The sequence below is a fragment of the Schistocerca gregaria genome, chromosome 1 (assembly GCF_023897955.1).
Source record: "Schistocerca gregaria isolate iqSchGreg1 chromosome 1, iqSchGreg1.2, whole genome shotgun sequence".
NCBI lineage: Eukaryota > Metazoa > Arthropoda > Insecta > Orthoptera > Acrididae > Schistocerca > Schistocerca gregaria.
The window spans coordinates 543,890,415-543,914,157 of NC_064920.1; the positions used below are offsets into that span (position 1 = coordinate 543,890,415).

Below are 23,743 nucleotides of genomic sequence, written 5' to 3' on the forward strand. Positions count from 1 at the left end.
GCAGCAAAGACGAAAGCTGACCAACCTATTTAGCCATATGTAAGCAGAACATTTTCAAATAGCATTCCTTTCTGTTTACAATATGGCTACGATAAAAAAAATAGTTTTCTGACAAAAATACAGCTTAATGTTTGAAATTTGCTTGTAGTATGGTTAGACATTATTTTAAAATATAGTATTTCTTATGATACGGTCTACAGGCATCAAAAACATGTGTTTCAAGAGACAATCGACTTGTCTGTAATGTCTAACCGAAGGAAATACAGAGGCCATTTTGCACGGAAACAGCATTAAGAAAACGTATAATTCGTAGTATTCTGATTTTCCTGTAGTTACAAAATTTTCTCCTCCAAAATAAACAGCCTCAGAAAAAAACGTGATAAAGAGTCTGGATGACTGTTTCGCAAAATCAGATTACCCCGAATATAACTACTGTGTCGAAGTTCTCCACATTCATTAAATGCACGTCTGTGAGAGTTTATAGTATGCGTTTACATAAAATTACAATTGATTTAACACCTGTGTTTTGGGTGCTACGAACTGGCGGAACTCCGATATTTGTAGACGGCTTACCTCCTGGCAGATGTCGTTGCTCCATGTTCTTACTGTATTTCGCGGATTCCGTAAGATTTTGCTCTCTGCCGACGGGCACATTCATGTCGCTCACTATTCTCCTCGTCTCAGACTGATGCGAGGCAACGGCGGGGAGCGCTGCATACAGCCCTCTATTGTTGACAACTGCGTCACGTCAGGTCGCGATGTGTTTGTTTACTCTAAGAGGATGTGCGGAAAATATCACCACTTATTGAAGAACTTATTCAGCGACTATAGCATCGGAGTAACTGGGCTGAAACAAGCGTAAGATGCTTTGGAAAAGATATACTAAAATAAAGAAGAAAAATTAAAACAGGAAGGAAAAGAGGAAAATCAGTCAATTTGATCAATCGATAGAAGTGTTTCGCGATCTTAAAATATGAAAATTTCTTTTGGTAGTCATGCTGGCGTAAAGATGCGCGAATTGTTTACTTCCTTTACCAAGGCTATGACGGTGCGTCCACCGTGAGAAGCGTACATACAGATGTGCAAAGAAGAGAAGCGTACATACAGATGTGCAAATAAGAATCTAGTCACAGTTTAAATTTAGTCCTTAAATACGATGAAGAGGCTGCTAAGACGCTAATCAAAATCAGTCATATGTTTCGAAACATCTATATCAGGGATTCGTTGCCGTTCTTAAGCCCCTGGCAAACATACGAGGGGCGTTAAATAAGTAATGCAACACATTTGGTTTTCTTCAGGATTCCTATGCACCATATTACTTCCCACTCTTTTGACTACAAAACGCTACTTTTCAACATAATCTCTGTTCAGTGCGACGGCCTTACGCATGTATGCCCGTATGCCCCATCATCCGAAAAAATGACGTTTTGCCACTCTTGTACCTAGGTTCGTCGTTGAGTATACCGTCGCAGGCGCTCCTGTCCGTGATGCAGCGTCAAGGGTAACCGCAGCCAATGTCTCCGAACTAATAGTCCATGCTGCTGGAAACGTCGCCGAACTGTTCGTGCAAATGGTTGTTGTCTTGCAAACGTCCCCATCAGTTGACTGAGGGATCGAGACGTGGCTGCACGATCCGTTACAGCCATGCGGATATGATGCCTGTCATCTGGACTTCTAGTGATACGAGGCCGTTCGGATCCAGCACGGCGTTCCGTATTACACTCCTGAACCCACCGATTCCATATTCTGCTAACAGTCATTGGATCTGGACCAAAGGGAGCAGCAATGTCGCGATACGATAAACCGCAATTGCGGTCGGCTACAATCCGACCTTTATCTAAGTCGGGAACGTAATGGTACGCATTTCTCCTCCTTACACGAGGCATCACAATAACGTTTCACCAGGCAACGCCGGTCAACTGCTGTTTGTGTATGAGAAATCGGTTGGAAACTTTCCTCATGTCAGCACGTTGTAGGTGTCGCTACCGTCGCCAAACTTGTGTGAATAATCTGAAAAGCTAATCATTTGCATATCACAGCATCTTCTTCCTGTCGGTTAAATTTCACGTCTGTAGCTCGTCATCTTCGTGGTGTAGCAATTTTAATGGCCAGTAGTGTATAACTCTAAACTCCTACCGAACAGACCAGGAAGGCCCGTGTCATCCTCAGCTCATAGGCGTCACTGGATGCGGATATGGAGGGCCATGTGACGAGCACACCGCTCTCCCGGCCGTATGTCAGGTTCCGAGGTGCAGGTTATATGCACACACTCTTTCAGCTCTTCGGGTGCAACTTATATTCTTCCACTATTGTGGTGGGACTTCAAAGACGTTCGATCTAAACAAGCAGCAGCGGTCTGGGAGCCAGACTTATTTGCCTATAATACGCATGGCATCCGGGTCTGAGTCCTGGTCTGACAGAAGTTTAGAGCTGTCACATCATATTCATTACGTAAGTCAATAAACCAAACTTCATCATATTTGCACCCATTAGTGCACGCAGAATCGGCATGAAAAAGTAACTTTTTCATTAATTTGAAGCACTTTCCGATATGATATTTATTGATTGCAAGTTTCAAATTTATGGTAATACTCCTGTGACTTTCCCAGTCGATCTAAATCGCCGTGCCAACTGTAGGCTCGGTCTAATGACGCTATTTAATAATACTCTCGAATGGTTATGTCGTTTGTTTATCATGCTAGATTCTAAGTGTTTCTAATAAACGCAATGCTTTAAGGCGACAGAATTTTCTATCTAGCGCCAGATGATAGAGACATCGACAGGTAATGTCCGCTCTCGAAGCTCTGCGTCGGCTGGCTTTTGAAGTGCTCCTCGGGTATAAATAACTGCAGCCTCTTCCGTTAAGCAGCAGTGGGAGCTGGGAAGACGGGATTATTTAGTACCGGCCCTGTGGGTGCCAAGGCTATAACAGGGGCACCGTGTATTTTATGGAGGTTCACTGCTCGCTTGAACAGAGTATTTTTAGATGCGCCAGGTTCAAGGAGAGTCTAGTTCTAAAATGGCTAGCTGTTTTCGAACAATGGATGCCGTCAATGACACAGTGGTAACGAACGGTTTTCCAGGGCCATCTGTTGTTTAATGTTAAGCGAAATATTTGTCGGAATAATGAATTGAAGAACGTCCACCATCTTGCAAGAAGAATTTCTATTTTGTTTAATCCCCGAACAAGCTTCACCATAGTTGTGATATTCTCGGAGGATTTTTGTTTTTGTTCTTTCTAAAATATATATACAAATTTGATGTAAGTTCGGAATACATTGACATCAAATTTTGTTGTTGTTTAAATTGCATATTAAATAATTTACGTTTTTTTTACATTACGTATATCCCGAGGTTGCCAACAGATATCACCCACAAGTCTAAATTAATACACCGTGTCATTTGCAACACAGAGATGTTAGGACCACGTCTGAATTGAATGTTTGTTTTGAATATAACCATCAAAGTACATATTCCGGTAAAGTAATGGCATATGCCTCTTTTTAAAACTTACCATTGCTGTATTTGACTTTTTCTGGGCTGTACTGGTTTTTATTTGCCTACTAAATATTTTTTTGTTGTTTTTATATTTAAAACGATCTGTGAACACGTGGACACCGGTAAATATTTTGTGAGGCTTTAGTTTGGAAAACAGTTTTCTGTGTTTGTTATTTATAGATTTTTAACAGGTTTGCTACGTTTTTCTCACTCGTTAGTGAATTCTGTATGTTATTTTGTTACTGTGGCTTAGACTGACTTTTCATTGCACAATTTACGTTTCAGATACGCTCTTGATATACATTTGTTTCATTATTTCCGTTCTTATTATCAGCCACAAAATTTGAATTTTTCCGATTTGCTTTCATTTGTGTGTGTGTGCGTGCGCGCGCGCGCGTGTGTGTGTGTGTGTGTGTGTGTACGTGCGCGAGCTTTATTGCGAATTATTTGATAGTTCGCTTAGTGTGTTGAGTGTTGCAGTGGTTTCGGGCCATTTACTTATTCTCTGTGTGACATCTTTTTGGATACTGTAATTTTCTTCTGTTCGGTCTAAGGCGCTGTAGTCATGGACTGTGCGGCTGATCCCGGCGGAGGTTCGAGTCCTCCCTCGGGCGTGTGTGTGTGTGTGTGTACGTGCGCGAGCTTTATTGCGAATTATTTGATAGTTCGCTTAGTGTGTTGAGTGTTGCAGTGGTTTCGGGCCATTTACTTATTCTCTGTGTGACATCTTTTTGGATACTGTAATTTTCTTCTGTTCGGTCTAAGGCGCTGTAGTCATGGACTGTGCGGCTGATCCCGGCGGAGGTTCGAGTCCTCCCTCGGGCATGGGTGTGTGTGTTTGTCCTTATGATAATTTAGGTTAAGTAGTGTGTAAGCTTAGGGACTGATGACCGTAGCAGTTAAGTCCCATAAGATTTCACACACATTTGAAGATTTTTTCTTCTGTTGTTAATAAATGGTGCAAATAAATTTGCCTCTAGGCTGGTAGTTGTTTCCGGTGAGGTGTTTTCCTGTTGTTTGTGATCTCTTCAGCTTGTACATTTTGTTTGTTCTTTGCTGCGTGGTCACTACTGGTGTGTTGTACTGTAATACTGTTGTATGTACATTGTGATAGTGGTGTTTTTGGGTCCATTTGCCTATTGTGTACATTTTGTAACTGTCTTCTTTGGCAGCGTATGTGATTATGTTTAATTCTTCTGTATAGCTCTCTTTAATCATCGGAATTCTATTCAGTCTGTGTAAGAGGCATCTGAAGCTGACTTATTTGTGTGCTGTAGGATGGTTAGATTTCTTGTGTATTATTGAACTGGTTGTTGTAGGTTTTATATATGCTATGAACCGGCGTTCATGGTTTTTATTATCTATTGTGATGTGCTTTTTGTTTGTTTCAGTTTCAAGTGTGAAGTAGATGCTTGGTAGGACAGTAATGCTGTCTCTGTATGACTATAGAATCTGGTCGTGTGTTTGATGTACAAAGCAAATTACGTCATCAACAGAGGTCCCAGTATATTACTTTATGGCAATTAGGTTGCATTATTTCTTCGAAGATTTTGTTTCCAACATGGTTAAGGCCAATAAGCCACTTACGTAAGACCACGTGAGAAGTCCTTCCTGTTGGATGTAGATTTCATCATTAAACTTGAAATAATTTAGCCTGTGATTCCTTTCAAAATGGTTGAGATTTCTTTTGTCTGTGTATCTGGTATAATGTTTGGCTTTCTTAACAATCTTGTAGTTGTTTCGATAGTTCCTTCATCTGGTACGTGGGTGTACTTTGATGTGAGTCAAACGAGAGTAGTATAGCTGTTTCGGCTGAATCCATGTCTTTGATTTTGTTGATTAGGTCACTTTGTTTTGTAAGGGTCTGTTGTTTCTGTAGAACAGGGTGCGTGTGTCTTTTTCTGCAACACGAGAAAAGAGCTCAAAACTCCTTTACGATTTTGTAAGAAAGATGCAGGAAATGTCTTGTTATGCCCTGTAACTTTCACCAAAGGACACACTGAAAATTTTGAGAACGACTGGATTCTGCTACATTGTTGTACTTCCAAGCAAAACGAAAACAGCATCAAATCTAAAGTGTCAACAGAGTGAGGTGACACAGAGGCAAGATATTGAACTCACATTTGGGATGATGGTGGTTCAAATGCCGGGATGGATTCTTCAAAACGGACATGGCTGATTTCTCTTCCAATCATTCCCTATCTCGAGCTTGTGCTTCGACTCCAACAATCTCGTCTTCAATTGGATGTTGAACCCTAATCTTTCTTCCTGCTACCCTTTCGTTACAAAGAATCGTTAGAAGATCCATGCACGAAATTGAAATGTCTCTGCGATGGCTTTATGCGATTACAAAATGAGTTTGAACGAGTAAAGGGCCATTTCACGATTTAGGAAAGAGAATCGTTAAGTGCCAGATTTTGCTCGGTGCAACGAATTCAGCATTGAAATAACTTACCTTGATGATAGAAATCAGCAGCAGCTAACAGCTTCTATCGGAGGACACTCTTTTTTGTTTATTTGTTTGGAGAGTTATCAATAAGTTTACCTGCAGCACATATCCTGTGGTCTATGGGCATTTGATGAGAGACTACCTCTAGTATCTTAAATCATAAAGCTAAGTAGCTGGTGAAGTCAACGACTTGTGTGTGCCGCCATCCCTGCCGGCTGTGAGGCAAGAAGTAACTTTTACGCGTCTTCGTATACGGTACTGACCTACGTAACTTCTACATCCAACATCCTAAACCTACTTTGCATTTTCTCTTTGTCTGCTCCTACTATAAGGGGCACCCAAATGAAAACCAAACACTCTCCACAATGGGAACCATGAAATGGTTCTATTCAAAGGTAATCACCATACGCGTTAAGACATTTATCCCAGTGGGAGACGAGACGATCAATTCCTGTTTCGCAGAAGGCGGGTGCTCGCTGACGGATCCACACCTGCACCCACTCTTGCCCTTCGTCGTCCCACTGAAACCGACGTTCACACACATCTTCCTTCAAGTCGACAGAGATATGACAATCACACGGTGAAAGATCCAGGCTGTATGGAGGGTGTTGCAGTGTTTCTCAACCGAACCGCTGTAGTGTAGCCTTCGTCTGACAGCTAGTGTGGGGGCGGGTGTTATCATGCAACAGGATATTTCCTCTCGACAGCATTCCTGGGCGTTTTGACTTTATTATGCTTCGCCGTTTCTGTAAAGTGTCTTCATAGCGCTGCGCATTGACTACGGTATAGTTCCTCACTGTAATCAAAGAAGGAAGTCATCATGACCTTAACGGAACTTGGGTGAACAGCTTTGGATTCTTTTGGTGGAGGATAAGTGGGATGTTTTCACTATTGGCCTTGACATTTGCCCTCAGGCTATCGGAATGTTATCGGACGGAATCATAGTGTCGCACGATAACAGCCTCTCCCCCTATGCCAATCGGACGAGTGCACAGCACCATTCTACGTACAGTGTACGTCTTTCACATCTTTGGCGACCTGAAGAAAGACATGCGTAGACGTCGATTTCAGCCGGACGAGGAAGTTTAAGATCCGTCAGCGGCCGACCGCGTTCTATGAAACAGGAATCGATCGTCTCGTTCCCAGTGAGACAACGGTGGTGATTTCTTTTGAGCGGAACCATTCCATGGTTCCTTTGTGGCAGGTGTACGGTTTTCATCTGACTTACTTACTTTCTTTCGCTTGTGCCGTTTTTCCCGCGGATACGCAGGGTCGGCATGGTTAGTCAGCTGTGGCAATGTTAGTTGAAGGGGTGGCCAAATGCCCTTCTTGCCACCACCCCGTAGCCCCTGGAAAGGAATTAGCGTACCCCCAACTGTCTGCAACTAGTGTAATCCATGGAATAGTGCGAAAGTGTTCAGATATCTGCGAGCCGTGTAACTGAGGCGGGACGTTGGGACTAGCCCGGTATTCACCTAGGGGGATGCGGAAAACCGCCTAAGAACCACATCCAGGATGGCCGGCACACCAGCCCTCGTCGATAATCCGCCGGGCGGTTTCGATCCGGGGCCAGCGCGCCTAGCCGAGTCCAGGAAGCAGCGCCTTAGCGCGCTCGGCTAACCTGGCGGGTCGGTTTTCACCTGACTGCCTTTCATGTAGTCCTCTCCAGTGGTCCTGCCATCGGTAAGTACCGCGTTATCCGGAAGATACGGGACAGCCGTACGTAGAAGAGTTCGAGCTGCCTAGTGGTCAGGTGCAACTGAAGTAAGGCTAGCCTCCTTAGAGCAGCGTTTCCCAAACTGTGTTCCGCGGGTCTCTGTTGTCCCGCGGGAAGTGAATAAGGCCCGGCGAAAAGCTGTTGATAACCTAGCGATCGTTGTCGACGGGACGTTAAATACTAATCTCCTCCTCCTCCCTCCTCCTCCTCCTCCAATTTTTTGTTATTTACCTTAAATTTGATTGTGATTTTAGTGTTATTAGATATGATTGAAAATTGAAGCAACAACTGAATTAAACAAGTTGCCTCATTAAAAAAATTATTAACCTTCAAAATAAACAAGGGTTTCCAACGAAATACGAGGATCTCAAAGCTGAAAATAACACGGTGAAAGATCCAGGCTGCATGGATAATGTTGCAGTGTTTCCCAACCAAACCGCTGCAGTGCAGCCTTCGTCTGACTACTAGCGTGGGGGCTATTTTATGCTTCCACTATACGCCACTCAAGTAGTTCCTATGTGGGCATCCATCCAGCTACATAAATATAATCCAACAAACGGCTCTATTCAGAGTAAGCGATGCACATGCGAGTGCGCGGACGAGGCAGCTGCCGCCAGCGGTCAGATCGGACGCCCCGTCTACGACGACCATAGCCATGGAGGAAGGAAATTCGGCGACGACGACTAGGGCTATGGACACAACAAGTCATGGAGTGGCACGAACGGACAACAATCCACGTCAACGATCGAAGTTTGAAACCCGCTACAGCTCTGCAGGAAGGTTACAGTACTTTTCAAGAAGCTCTGCGCACCTACACGGCCCCAAGGTTAAGCTTCACGTTGGCGAGGATAGCAAGCGGCGAAAACAACACCATCACCGTTTCTAACCAGTACAAAGCACTTCCCAGGACTTCCGAACCGACAGGCTCCGTCGGCCTCCTCGACAAGACAATCGGCATGGCAACAAGGACGAAGATCACCAACGGCAACTCCACAAGAACAGTACTCCCTCGATTACACAGAACCTCTGAAGACTTTCTCAAGAATTTCTGACTTCCTCTCTAAGTTACAACAGCGGAATATCTTTGCCGTAATTACCACTACATTGAAGCATTTAACGAAGCACCAACCTCCATCTCCAAACCGATGGCCCTTTTCATAGGTGCCATGGCACTGTTTGCACATAGCTATGGCCTGTAGATTCACCACACTAAGGGACCTTTCACTCTGTATATTTAATGCCACTTGAGTTTTAAATAATAAGAATTTATTCTTCGTTATCGTGTGGACATTCTACACTCCTGGAAATAGAAATAAGAACACCGTGAATTCATTGTCCCAGGAAGGGGAAACTTAATTGACACATTCCTGGGGTCAGATACATCACATGATCACACTGAAAGAACCACAGGCACATAGACACAGGCAACAGAGCAAGCACAATGTCGGCACTAGTACAGTGTATGTCCACCTTTCGCAGCAATGCAGGCTGCTATTCTCCCATGGAGACGATCGTAGAGATGCTGGATGTAGTCCTGTGGAACGGCTTGCCATGCCATTTCCACCTGGCGCCTCAGTTGGACCAGCGTTCGTGCTGGACGTGCAGACCGCGTGAGACGACGCTTCATCCAGTCCCAAACATGCTCAATGGGGGACAGATCAGGAGATCTTGCTGGCCAGGGTAGTTGACTTACACCTTCTAGAGCACGTTGGGTGGCACGGGATACATGCGGACGTGCATTGTCCTGTCGGAACATCAAGTTCCCTTGCCGCTCTAGGAATGGTAGAACGATGGGTTCGATGACGGTTTGGATGTACCGTGCACTATTCAGTGTCCCCTCGACGATCACCAGAGGTGTACGGCCAGTGTAGGAGATCGCTCCCCACACCATGATGCCGGGTGTTGGCCCTGTGTGCCTTGGTCGTATGCAGTCCTGATTGTGGCGCTCACCTGCACGGCGCCAAACACGCATACGACCATCATTGGCACCAAGGCAGAAGCGACTCTCATCGCTGAAGACGACACGTCTCCATTCGCCCCTCCATTCACGCCTGTGACACTACTGGAGGCGGTGTGCACGATGTTGGGGCGTGAGCAGAAGACGGCCTAACGGTGTGCGGGACCGTAGCCCAGCTTCATGGAGACGGTTGCGAATGGTCCTCGCCGATACCCCAGGAGCAACAGTGTCCCTAATTTGCTGGGAAGTGGCGGTGCGGTCCCCTACGGCACTGCGTAGTATCCTACGGTCTTGGCGTGCATCCGTACGTCGCTGCGGTCCGGTCCCAGGTCGACGGGAACGTGCACCTTCCGTCGACCACTGTCGACAACATCGATGTACTGTGGAGACCTCACGCCCCACGTGTTGAGCAATTCGGCGGTACGTCCACCCGGCCTCCCGCATGCCCACTATACGCCCTCGCTCAAAGTCCGTCAACTGCACATACGGTTCACGTCCACGCTGTCGTGGCATGCTACCAGTGTTAAAGACTGCGATGGAGCTCCGTATGCCACGGCAAACTGGCTGACACTGACGGCGGCGGTGCACAAATGCTGCGCAGCTAGCGCCATTCGACGGCCAACACCGCGGTTCCTGTGTGTCCGCTGTGCCGTGCGTGTGATCATTGCTTGTACAGCCCTCTCGCAGTGTCCGGAGCAAGTATGGTGGGTCTGACACACCGGTGTCAATGTGTTCTTTTTTCCATTTCCAGGAGTGTATTTGCTACTGAAACATACTTCCGTCCCACATTAACTTTTAAGTTCCATAACATAGTCAGCTTTAGGACAGACCGTGCTAATGGCCGTAGTGGAGGTACCGCCATTTTCACCAATAATTCCACCACACATACACCATCCGCTGTCCCAGCACTGGAAACTCTTGAAGCCACAGCCATCAAGCCACAGCCATCACTATTTCTACTGCCTATGGCCACATCACACTTATCTCTGCATACCTCAGCCCAAACAGGCAATTCATTGACGAGTATTTCCTGGAGATATTTGACCGATTAGAAAAAATCTTGATGTGTGGTGACCCTAACGCAAAGCACTTCGCATGGCACACTCGACGCAAGAATCGGAGAGGTGAGAGACTCTATGCTTTGGAAGAAAGGCTTGATGCTATTACGTTCGCACCTGAGGACCCAATGCACATTCCATCGAACCCCCATCGTAGACCGGATGTTCTGGACGTGGCTATTGACCTCCAACCACCAACCCGTTTTAGCCGTGATCATAGAGGTTTTGCACTCAATGCAACATCTATCACAAACGTCCACGAATTGGGAGCAGCTTGAATGGTGGCTGTAAAATAATGTCTGACCCACTGTAGACGTTTCATCTGTAGCCCATATTGGTGAAGCCATTGAGAAATTAAATGGGTAAATTCACAGAGCATACAAAGTCATCACTGACCAGCATCTACCTTATGGCTTATCTTGAGTACTTCTCTACCTTTAGCCAAGGTTTAAAAACTTTCAAGAATAGCACCAGGCATCGCTGGCAGTGCTATCGCAACCCAGAAGATCGGAGAGAGATGAAATGCCTCTCATTCGAACTTCACTGACGTGCCCTGGAAAATCGAACTGAAATGTGGGAAGACAAAATGTCCACCTTTCTGCTCCAATCCCAGAACAAGTGGAGTATTGTCCGCACCCTACAGGGTACATGACCACTGAACAAAGTACTTCAGGGACCTGCTGGACTGATGTACGACCCACTCGCCAAATGAAAAATTGTCACTTCGACTTATGAAGCTCAGAACGTTGTGGACACCCCACAGGGTGATGATGATGCAGATAGGATCAGGCAGAGAGTACCCTTAATCAGGGTGACTGTCCAGCAAGCACAACCACTTCTCACGACTCCAGTAGAAATCCGACGAATAATTCGCAACCTTGAGGTTCACTCTGCTCCAGGACCAGATGGCCTCACTCATGACCAACTTAAACATGTCCCCCAGAAGCCACTTGTTTTGCTCACTTGCATCTACAACAACTGCATGTTGTTGGGATATTTCCCACAGCCTTGGAAAGTTGCTCAGGTGGTGCCTATTCCGAAACCTGGAAAAGGGACAAGCCAACCCTACAATCATACAGCAATCAATCTTTTGCTGACAATGTCCAAAATTCTTAAGTGGTTCCTACTCTAGAGGATACGACCCATAGTCCTGGACTAGGAAGTGATAAGGCCAGATCAGTTCGCATTTCAACCTCGGTTTTCAACGGAATTATAACTTCTGTGGATTTCAGAATATATCACTTCTAATATGAATGCATCTAATTACCCCGTCGCCATGCTTTTTCGACATAGAGAAGGCGTATGACCGGGTCTGGCGTGACAAACTGATCACCAATTTGTATGATATTCATATCCTTCCTGACTATTGCATCAAATCGATCATCAGCTTTCTTGACGCCAAGAAGATAACGGTGAAATTAGAAAGACAAAGCTCCAGTGTCAAACACCCATCTCAAGGCACTCCACAGGGATCAGTTTTATCACCATTTCTCTTTGTAATCTATGTTAACTACTTTCCAGTTCTGCCACGAGTGGTGCTTTGCTGATGATACGGCTTTGTTCCCGAGAAGCCGAGAGTCACAGTCGTCATCAACCGCCTCCAGCAACAACTGACGTTAACTGCTCAATGGGCGGCGCAAAACTGTATTAAACTCAATATAGATGAGACGAAGGCCGTGATGTTTACATGATGACGTCCTGATCTCCGTGATCGCCTGATTCTCCTCAATCGACCTCTGAATTGGATGGACAGAGTTAAATATCTTTGTATTATCCTGGGCAACAAGCTACTTTTTAACACACATGTAACAGGCTGCTACACCTTCTCCACAAGACCTACTCTATATTGACCAGCACAGAACTACAAACCAGGACATAGCTCCACCTTTGTACTGCAACACTCCTCCTGGCGCTTCTTAACGGTTGATGGACATGAGTCACAGGTTGCCCCTCATCCTTGTACCTCCTCCAGACAGTCCAGAATTGGTGCTTTCGTGCCATAGTCTGTGCACCTCTCGTTGTTCCCGGATCCAGGACCTGCACAGTGAACATGACACATCACTCTTCAGGGAACGGGTTCCGATGTCATCAAGGTTGAAGCATTACGTACGACATGAGAATGTTGGCTCTGTGGCACCTGCACAGTCACACAGTTGCATAAGGTCAGGGAACCACAAGCCATCGTGAAAGATCTTCTACAATGACGCCAACTTGAATCAGTGTGTGTGTGTATGATGATGATGAGGTCCCATACTCCAAGGAGCATAGGAGATGATGTGAGAGACCCGCACTGCCGTACTATGCAAGGGTGCTCAAGACTGCTTAAGACTAATGAACATGAAGAATTTGAGTCATTTACCTTCACACCCCAGAAGTAGTGTACAAAACATTCATTCGACCAGTACTTGAACATTGCTCGTCAGTGCGAGATCCGTACAATTGGTAGAGGAAATAAAGAAGATCCAAAGAAGAGCAGCTCGTTTCGTTACAGGTGCATTTAGTAAGTGCGAAGGTGTCACAGAGATGCTCAGCCAGCTCCAGTGGCAGACGCTGCAAGAGAGGCGTTCCGCATCAGGAAATGGTCTCCTGAGAAAGTAGGACCCTAGAGGAGTCAAACTTTACGTTGTTCCCCATATGTATACTCGCGAGAAGACCATGAAGGTAAAATTAGAGAGATTCGAACCCACACGGAGGCTTACTAGCAAAATTTATTCACGCAACCATATACGACAGGAATAGGAAAACTGGGAAGCACAGTGGTACGAAAAGCATCCTCCTCCACATACCATAAAGTAGCTAACGGAGTAGTAAATCAGGCAAATCATTATGACCACCTCACCACGTCCTTAATAGCCGGTATGTCCACCTTTGAAGCGGTTCACAGTGGCGGCTTGTCGTGGCATGGGAGCAATGAGGCCTTGGTAGATCGCTGGAGGGAGTTGGCGCATCTGTACGCACAAGTCACCTAATTCCTGTAAATTCTGAGGAGTGGGACGATGAGCTCTGATGCCACGTTTACTCACATCCCAGATGTGTTCGATTCGGTTCAGATCTGGCGAGTTGGGGGGCCAGTACATCAACTGGAACTCGTCACTGTGTTCCTCGAACCACTCCATCACATTCCTGGCTTTATGACATGGCGCATTATCTTGCTGAAGAAGGTCACTGCGGTCGGGAAACATGACCGTCATGTAGGGGTGTAGGCGGTCTGCAACTGCTGCATCATGGTGCCTTGCACGAGCTCCACTGGACCCTTGGATGCCCACGTTAATGTTCGCCCTAGCATAATGGAGTTGCCGCCAGCATGTCTCCGTCCTGCAGTACAGGTGTCAAGGAGATGTTCCCGTGGAAGACAAAGGATTCGCGCCCTCTCATCGGTATGAAGAGGGTATCGGGATTCATCAGATCATGCCACGCTCTGCCACTGTGCCAACGTCCAGTGCCGATGGTCACGTGTCCTTATCAGTCATAGTTGCCATGCATCGGTCGTCGGCTGCGGAGGCCCATCGTTAGAACTGTTCCGTGTACTCTGCCCAGTATTAAAGACTGATGTTAGTTCCGCCTCAATTCGCCGCCTATTCTGTTTTACCAGTTTGCCCAGCTTACGACTTTCGACATCTGTAATGAGGAGTGTCCGGCCAACCCCCCGACATCTGGACGCAATTTCCCCATTTGTTGAAGACACTCACCATGGCACTCCTCGGACACCCAACAGCTCTCAATCTGCCCTCGGTCAGACTCAGATAGATTGCGAGTGTTCCCCATCGTGCACACGACAGCGCGCTCACTTATACCATATGCACTGTGCTTGTGTCTGACTAACAGTCATTCCTCGCCAGGTGACGTTGCTATCGCCTGGATAGGGGATTATATCGATAGTAAATCGGCGGTCATAATGTTCTGGCGGATATGAGTAGATATAGATGTACAGTACATTTTTGTTGTTTCTTGGAGGGGAATGTTGGTGACAGGAGGCGGTGAGAGCCTCTCCAGTGCAATATGTGCTTTTCCATGTGGGGAGGTCGCTGAAAAACGGGTAGTGAAGAATCAGCTAAGAGTTATAGCGACTAGAGAATTTTCTGCTGTGCAACCAAGCGATTTTCATCCAGGGAACAGAATACAGCCGGCCATCGTGATGCTTTGTCGGCCAGAACTCTGGGGCGAATTTCTAAATTATTACTGCCTACGAACGTGACTGTTTTCGACTCTCAACTGTGCCCTGAAGTGTGACAAATTTCAAAAAAGTTAATCATGGCAATGGATAAGCCCTTTACTGCCATTGTGCTCTTACGTTCTGTCGAAAGGCAAAACATAGTGCAGAGAAATATTTTGAGCCTAGTAAGGAGAAAACTGAGACATTTGTGGACTCAGATGGGTTCTACTTTGAAGGTGACCAGACTTCTTCTATTTCTTCTTACTCTTTTCCACCTCATATCGAGTCGTCATTCTTGGCAAGCCTTCTCCATTTTCCCCAATCCCACACTTCCTTTTCCCTAAGACGTTTCTCCCTCAAGTCCTCGCGTAAACAGTCCATCTTCATCTTCCTCTTCTTCTTGCTCTGTCAAGATGCACTACCATTTGTACCGTTCTCTGGTCAACTTACCACAACTTGTCCATTCTATTGCAGTCTTCCTTCTTGAACCTTCTTTCAAATGTCCGTCATTTTACCGCTACCTCTTATTCTCTCGTTTCTGACCTTATCGGTTCTGGTGACGTCATAAAATCTTCTTAATAATCTCATTTCAGTCGTTAATTTTTCTGTCTGACAATACATCTGACGAGGTTCTCCTGCGCTTCGAGGAACATTTCCTTCGTTTTCTTCCTCTTGATTTTCATCCCTCTGTCTTTCGAAGCTTTTCTCCAACTTTCCAATCCAATTCAAGCTCATCCTTCTTGTTGCTATTGAACACTGTATCATCAGCAAACATCAGAAATCAAAGATATTGTTCCCTTACAGCTTATGATAATACATCGATGACCTGACTGAAAAGTGACCAGCACTGGCTGAACAGATTTGGTAATTATGCATTTGTTGCATCAGTCTCGTTTCTTTTGTGCACGTTGTTTTCGTCGATATTTTTTGACAGAGCGCATGAACAAGTCTGTTGTAATATGCTCATCCAATTCCATTGATTTTGATTTAACTTCTCTCGCGCTAATACGCTATGACAAACAGTTCGTTAACATCACCAACGATCTCGTTTCGTTTGGGTGGAAGCCGTATACTTCCGAAATCTGACACTTGTCTAACACGACTGCATTTGGTACAGTCAAAGACTATCATGGGCTATAGTCGTTCTGTCACTTCGGCCTTGCACTAGGGGCACACATCAAAAAAACTTTTGCATCACCTCGGTTCCGAGAGTACAGGAATTTGGAACAGAAATCAATGTAAACATCATTTCCGCCCTTTTCATTGCGCATGAAAACCACACATTGCATGCTGTACTACCTTCAGAGGTGTCGGTGCAGATTACTGTACACACCGGTACCTCTATTACCCAGTAGCACATCCTCCTGCATTGCAGCATGCCTGTATTCGTCGTGGCATACTATCCACAAGTTCATTAAGCCACTGTTGGTCCCGATTGTCTCACTCCTCAATGGTGATTCAGAGTAGATCCTGCAGAGTGGTTAATGGGTCACGTCACCCATAAACAGCCCTTTTCAAACTATCCCAGGCATGTTCGATAGGGTTAATGTCTGGAGAACATGCTGACCACTCTAGTCGAGTGATGGTATTATCCTGAAGGAAGTCATTCACAAGATATGCACGATGGGGGCGCGAATTGTCGTCCATGAAGACGAATGCCTGGCTATAGGCTGCCGATAAGGTTGGACTATCGGCCGTAGGATGGCATTCACGTATCGTACAGCCGTTACTGCACCTTCCATGATCACCAGCGGCTTACGCCAGCCCCACATAATGCCACGCCGAAACAGCAGGGAACCTCCACCTCGCTGCACTCGCTGTTTAAGGCGTTCAGCCTGACCGGGTTGCCGTCTCAGACGAGTGTCTGGTTGAAGGCATATGCGACACTCATCGGTGAAGAGAACGTGATGCCAATCCTGAGCAGTCCATTCGGCATGTTGTTGGGCCCGTCTGTACCGCGCTGCAAGGTGTCGTGGTTGCATAGATGGACCTCACCTTGGACGTAGGGAGTGAAGTTGCGCATCCAGCCTACAGTTTGAGTCGTAACACGACGTTGTGTGGGTGCACGAAAAGTATTATTAAACATGGTGGCGTTGCTGCCAGGATTCCTCCGAGCCATAATCCTAGGTAGCCGTCATCCACTGCAGTAGTAGTCCTTGGGCGGCCTGAGCGAGACATGTCATCAACTGTTCTTGTCTCCGTGTATCTCCACCATATCCGAAGACATCGCTTTGGTTTACTCCCAGACGCCTCGACACTTCCATTGTTGACAGCCATTCGTGGCACAAAGTAGGAATGCGGATGTGATCGAACCGCGGTATTGACCGTCTAGGCATGGTTGAACTACAGAAAACACGAGCTGTGTACCTCCTTCCAGGTGGAATGACTGGAACAGATCGGCTGTCGGACCCCCTCCGTCTAATAGGTGCTGCTCATGCATGGTTGTTTACATCTTTGGGTGGGTTTGATGACGTCTCTGAACAATCAAAGGGACTGCGTCTGTGATAGAATATCCACAGTCAAGGTCTGTCTTCAGGAGTTCCAGGAACCGGGGTGATGCAAAACTGTTCTTGATGTGTGTATTACATACAACGAACGGACAAACACTGTTCCGTACCAACCCCATGGAGGCTGCCGATACTGTCACTGAGCGAGGTGAGGCAGTGATTTCGACAATGGACTCGCATTTTGGAGGACGACGGTTCAGGTCTTCGTCTAACAATCCAGATTTATGTAGCCTGTGATTTCTGTAAATCTGTTACCCAAATGTGAGATTGGTTTCTTTAAAAATTACGCGACCGATTTTCGCCTCTATTCTTTCCCCAATCAAATTTTCTTTTCAGTCTGTAATGACATCATCGTCGTCTTTCCTTCCCAGAACTTTCAGTGTCGTCTGTGGGAAAGTTACTGTTAACTTTTGACGTGATGAATGTGTACATTCTTGTCCGTTATGACAACCAGTAGTATGTTAGTATATCATTATTCTTACTATCGTGTCCGTAAAAATTGTTAACAGCAATTTTTTATCTTTGTTTCCAGATTATACAACAGCCATGGATCGAGGACCAACATCCATACACAGGATGCCCCCAGAGCTGACACAGAAGATATTTTCATATTTGCCAGATGACGACCTTGTCAACTGCGCTTTCCACGTGTGCAGAAGGTGGAAGGAAATAGCAACCTGCACCAAACTGTGGGGAACACGAAAGCTATGTGTGAGAGACAAAAACCTCGGATCTCAGCTGTCAGATCTGTTGTGGAACACTGCCTTGTTGCGTTTCTTCTGCGTCAAGAAAGCGAGCGCTTTTCGCGCCAAGTACAGCGGTGGGAACCTCGTGGTGAACAATGGCCCAGTCAACAGCTCCGCCGACCTCAGTCTGGCCCAATTCAAGGCGTGTGCCTTCATGAGTCACGTCAAGAGCGTAAAAATGGAGGACGACATCCTCGTCATGTGTCTAGGTGACCCAGAGGACAGGCCCGCTCCCCGCAAGGAGATCGTATGCAAGCCAAAGAATGTTACGGCTCATAAATCGTGCAACGTTAAGCCGGAGGAGCACAAGAACTGTCTGTTCGAGGGTTCGGTGAGTGGGTCGAAGGTAGGAGACGTCGTGGTGGTTACCAGACTGGGCCCGCCTGAGCAGAGTGTCTACAATCCTGGTCCCGCGCCTCCCAAAGCTCCGGAGGTCCCCAAAAAGGATGAAAGAGGCCCGAAAGAGAGGCCGAAGTACTGTGGCTTTGGGGACGAGGCACTGGCCACGGTGTTCAACTGCTGTCCCGCGCTGGAGAGCCTCGACCTGTGGGGACTGCAGCTGTCGGACAACACGCTGCAGCTGCTGGCGCTCTGCAGGCAGCTAACGGCCTTCAGGCTGGCCAAGTGCACCGGAGTGACGTCACTGGGCTCGCTGGCGCGCTGCAGAAAGCTTTCTCACCTGACGGTGGACACATGCCCAGACCTCGGGGCAGCCGCGCTGCGGCAGCTCGCCCAAATGCCCAGCCTCGAGTCCATCGAGCTGTACGAGTGCGACATGTCTGGCTTCCCGTTCGCGCAGATCGTTCCTGGCCTGCCACTGCTCTCCAGCATCACCATCGTCAACTGCAAAGGTTTCAGCCAGAAGGATCTGTCCCTCTTCGACAGAGAAGACTTGGACCTTACCATGGAGTTTGCGCAGAATGCAGTAGATCCTTAAATTATATCATGTGCACGAAACACTGCATATTTAAGTGAGTCTGCAGTGTCCCATTTCATTTTTCTGGTGTTCTTGAGTGCGTTAATGAGCTTGGACTCACCGCCTGACCTGTTCGGCTGTGATCGTATCAATGGTGGCCACGAGAACTACGAGGAGTCGAGAACTCTATTTTCGATAGCTTAAGGGAATCAAAAGGCACGGTCCTGAACTGAAAACCTTAACGAGCACAACCTCGCTGCATGGGGCTTCATATGCCTCTACCACGCAATGGGCTGTACTTGCAAAGTTCTCAGTTCTCAGATGTGTAATAAGCCACTGTGCAGGGAAAATAATGGTATTATTTTTTGTGTTGCTATAGAGATTAAAACATTTTTGAGTACTTAGCTCTAGACTTCAACTAAAAACTAAATTACTTCATTAGTTTCAAATGAAGCAATATGGTTCCAGAGACCTTTTCATGCCTCAGACATCTGTGATGTATATATGCAGACTGAAGGACGAATGAAAATTTCTATCAAGTCTTGGATTCGTATCTGGGTTTTTTGCTCACTTGGCAAATGCGCTGATCACTACATCACCTCGGTACAGTCGCTTTGCACCATTGCACAGTCTAACTTGGCACACCCCATTCACAATCTAAGTGGGCTGAGGCGTGAATGGGAATGTCGATTGAGAAGGGAGGCATGAATACTCTGTACAGTTTTGCAAATCCCCTGAACCAGTGAGGCATAGTGACTAGCGCACCAGACCAGTGAGCAGGTGATCTCGGTTCGAATCCCAGTTTTGGTACAAATTTTCAGTCATCTCTTGGTCTGCTTTACACATTTAGTATTTTCGTCAGATTTGTTTCCCAAATATTGTATCCTCTAGTGTTTCCATAAACATTTTTAAAAATTCCTAGCGAAATCCTTAGGGCAATGTTAACGGAAAATAAAAAGTGTACAGAGTCTTATATAGTTTCCTTTTTTAAATGCATCCTTTAATACATCATTATTTTTGTATAAAATGAATAAGTAAGAGGTATTGCCCAAATTACAGCAGTAGGTGGCAGCTAGAAAGAAAATGGAAACGAACAAACAACTGAGAACTGTTACAAATTGATCCGCAACTTGTAACGGAAAGCGATGTTCTCGGATGTCGAATTCGAATGTTTGTCATCAGTTCTAAAGGACATTTACGCGAGGGAAGCATCAGAAATGGATCGCTAAACTGGATGACAGCTGCCAAAACATGTTGTGTCGCGTACTGGTCTGCAAGACTAGGGAACATAAAGGCTAGAACTAGAGTTGTAAAAGTACCACAGGCTACCGTAAACTACGAAAGTTTCCCTAATAGCTTCGCTAACGTAAGGCCGTACTCGTGTTACCTGTTCGGTAGCTGTGTTGCATATCTGTCGAGCGTTACCTCATAACGATCGCTTTCTTTACACATGCGGTCATTTTCGTACCAGATTTCCCCAAAAACTGGAAGTGATGAACCGTCTAGAAACTGAGTGAGGATATACAAGCGACTGGATAACCTGCGGAACATTTTTGTTGTACTTAGTTATCCTCCTGTCTGGTACTTAAAAGTAAACAGTATTTAAAGCACAATTGAAACTGTCAATGTTTAATTGAGGTTTTATTCGAAAAGTGTTGATTTGTAACGTGAAACAGAGGGATGTTGTAGTAAAATAAAAATTTATCATATAGCGCTTGAAATCGCAGTTTCCTCAACAAAAAAGAAAAAAAGTCAAACATAAGTTTCAATTCTTCGTCGAACTTATATAAAACATATTTTTGCTGGTTATAAACAACTTCCGCATTTATTGAATACAAAATAACTACTATATATATAATGTTTGTTTGTAAATTGTCCTTACATCAAAAGTAATTATATTGGTTACATAAAAGCACAGAAGTTATGCCATCAATTAATTTTCATTATTTATAAATGCAATTTATATTTTGTAAGGATATAAAATACACCGTGGGCTAACACTGAGCGATGTGTGGTGCTAATTATTAGCAAGACAAATAACTAAACAAACAAAATCCACAGAGGAGTGGTCAGCTCCCAGTTGCTCTCTTACACATTCATTTATGTTACTCTCCCTACCAATACTGTCAGTAATCTTATAATTTACTACGTCATTTATGGAATTACCGAACCATAGTTTTGGTAGAGCGCAACTCTAGCTAAAACAAAGAATTGGACCAGTATGTATTTAATAAAGCTATAAATGGATGCTCATACACATAAAAGGATGACAGTGTAATTCCCACTGAGGCTGCAAATACAAAAACACTGTGTACTGACACAGAGAGAAGTGAAAAATCGTGTTGCAGAAATAAAACACGAATTATAGTTACAGAATTCATGAATATTATGACTACAAGGTAGCATTGATGAAAATAAATCAAAAATCTAATCAGTCACTTACACTTGTAAGGAAAACTCATTATCTTGATGCTATTATGGCAGACTGTCTGCTCCAACAGAGTACTACTTACTGCTTACAACAACATCACATTAAAAGTGATGTCGCAAAAACGTGCGCTGGAGGAAACGATACTTGAGGTAGATTTCTGATTTCCATTTAAAAGAAGACACATTAATTGTTGATAAATTTTTAGGGTGAATCATGGTTTATAAATCAAAGGCCGTATTAGCTACTATGGGTAACAGAAATTAATGTAGTTTTCGTGCTTTGAAGAGTAAAGTGTGGTTCAAAAGAGAGGACGCTGTAGTGGATAGCACAAACTAACGCACTATTCATCTTCACCAAAGAAGAAAAACGCCTAAAAATAATACTAACAATCATTGGTCACGTCAGAATCGCCCACTTTTGGATCGGATAAAACTTCTAATTAAGTTTCACGATAAGAGCTCCATTGTAGTAATTAATATATTGCAATGCTTGTCAGCCGCCCTAAATGGAAGACATTCTTTGTTGCCCCTCAGTGATTTTCGCTATTATTATTGAGTCGGAGAGAAGGAAAAAATGACCAAGAGTTGAGGGTGTCACGGAGATGGTCATCTTCCCCCTCCCCCGGAAGAACATCTTTGGCACACTAGTGGAGAAGGTATCACTACTTAGCTACTCCAGCTCCGAGCACTTCGCATATTTATTTACAAATATAAGACCGCTTCGAAATTCCAGGTTGTAATATTTTATTGCTTGCTTCGTTTACAGGCGCAATACGCTGCTTGGATAGGTTGTTGTTAACACGTCTGTCTCCCGCGGCAAATAGGCCTGTAACTCACTTGATTGTCACACTCGTTTCTAATGTGCCACAGACGGCTGAAATACCATAGCACAGTAACAGTAACTTGTTTATATCAGCGCTTAGTACGTCAGTTTAACTTAACTACCAAGAAATCGCAATTCACAGAAATTTATTAATTTGAAAGGCGTTTGCGAGACGCTTAGCTTTCATGCTACTTCATTCTCCGAAAGTTAGCTGAGGAATTTGGAGTTTGATACATGTAAACATCGGAACGCATACAGTAAGATGTTCTTCAGGGTGAGGGGGAAGATGACCACCTCCGTGACACCCTCGTCCTTGGTAATTTTTCCTTTCTCTTCGACGGATTACATCAACGCTTTTGTCTGCATCGTGACATAATGTGTAGACCTATTTTCGAAAGTTCAGAAATGTCACACAAAATTCATAGTACAGATATATACAACATTTGTTTATCCTACAAATACTGGCAGCATTATTCTTGTTGAGACAATCGTCCCATCTTTTACTTAAAGAGGAATCAGTGAAGTTAATTTACAATTTATTTGTTAACCGTTCAGAAAAACATCGCACCTACCACAAAGCGGCCCCATTGTTAATGTTGTTTTCAGATACAAATAAAGTTAGCTGCTGTTCTTTAGCAGCTGGAAATCATCCTGACTGCTATCAATCGATGTGACGGGTTATGTTAGGTAAATTACTGAGAGTCACGTAGCAGGGATACCAAAGGACTTCAAATGCTATCCTCTCCTATGGATACTAACACCATACCAGGAAATACAAGTTATTACCATTCGTCGAATTCCTGTGAAGGACGAGAGTTTGATATTCTGTCTGCCACTGAAACTGAAATTGAGCCGTTGCCACTTGACATGTTGGGAAGCCGGTCGTTTCTTGCGTCATGGGAACAAGTGTGCAGCAGGCTAAGTGCCAAAATCATTGGCAGTACCTCTTTAGAGAAACGATAGCAAGGGGTACGATTTTCACTCTGTAGTAGAGTGTGCGCTGGTATGAAACTTCCTGGCAGATTAAAACTGTGTGCCGGACCGAGACTCGAACTCACGGGTTCGAGTCTCGGTCCAGCACACAATTTTAATCTGCCAGGAAGTTTCACAGTTTACACTCATTGAGAAATCCTGGCGCCTTATTCAATGTTTTGTAGAGACTGTTCCAGCATCCAAGGAAGGAACAGAGTGCAACCAGTTGCAGATTACAGAGTACATTGGAACAGACAGTGCTTGTTATTTAGGCTTGGAGGTCATAGTTGGAGCATTTGAGCAACTGGCAGAGACGATTATGTCATGATCATGACCCCCTAGTTCTGAGTGGAGTGGATGGCCTGAACCAGGGACTTCAACAATTCTGTAATAAGCAAGCCTGCAACTTCCCAAGCTTGCACAATAGGGTTGAGAACTGTAGGGTCTCCATAAAGTAGTCAGAACTGTATCACACATTTTTTGAAAGCGTTTCTTGTAGAAATTCTTTGCCAGTTTA

The 23,743-nt window shown here is 45.1% G+C and overlaps 1 protein-coding gene across 1 annotated transcript in view; it reads left to right on the forward strand.

The window, feature by feature from the left end:
- Positions 1–21,396, forward strand: part of LOC126355853 (uncharacterized) — a 36,152-nt gene extending 14,756 nt beyond the window's left edge. The window contains exon 2 of the mRNA XM_050006343.1: positions 17,872–21,396. Within this exon, the coding sequence (XP_049862300.1) occupies positions 17,886–19,022 (1,137 nt within the window). The 5' untranslated portion in view covers positions 17,872–17,885 and the 3' untranslated portion in view covers positions 19,023–21,396. The remainder of the gene's footprint in view (positions 1–17,871) is intronic.
- Positions 21,397–23,743: the final 2,347 nt, after the last annotated feature.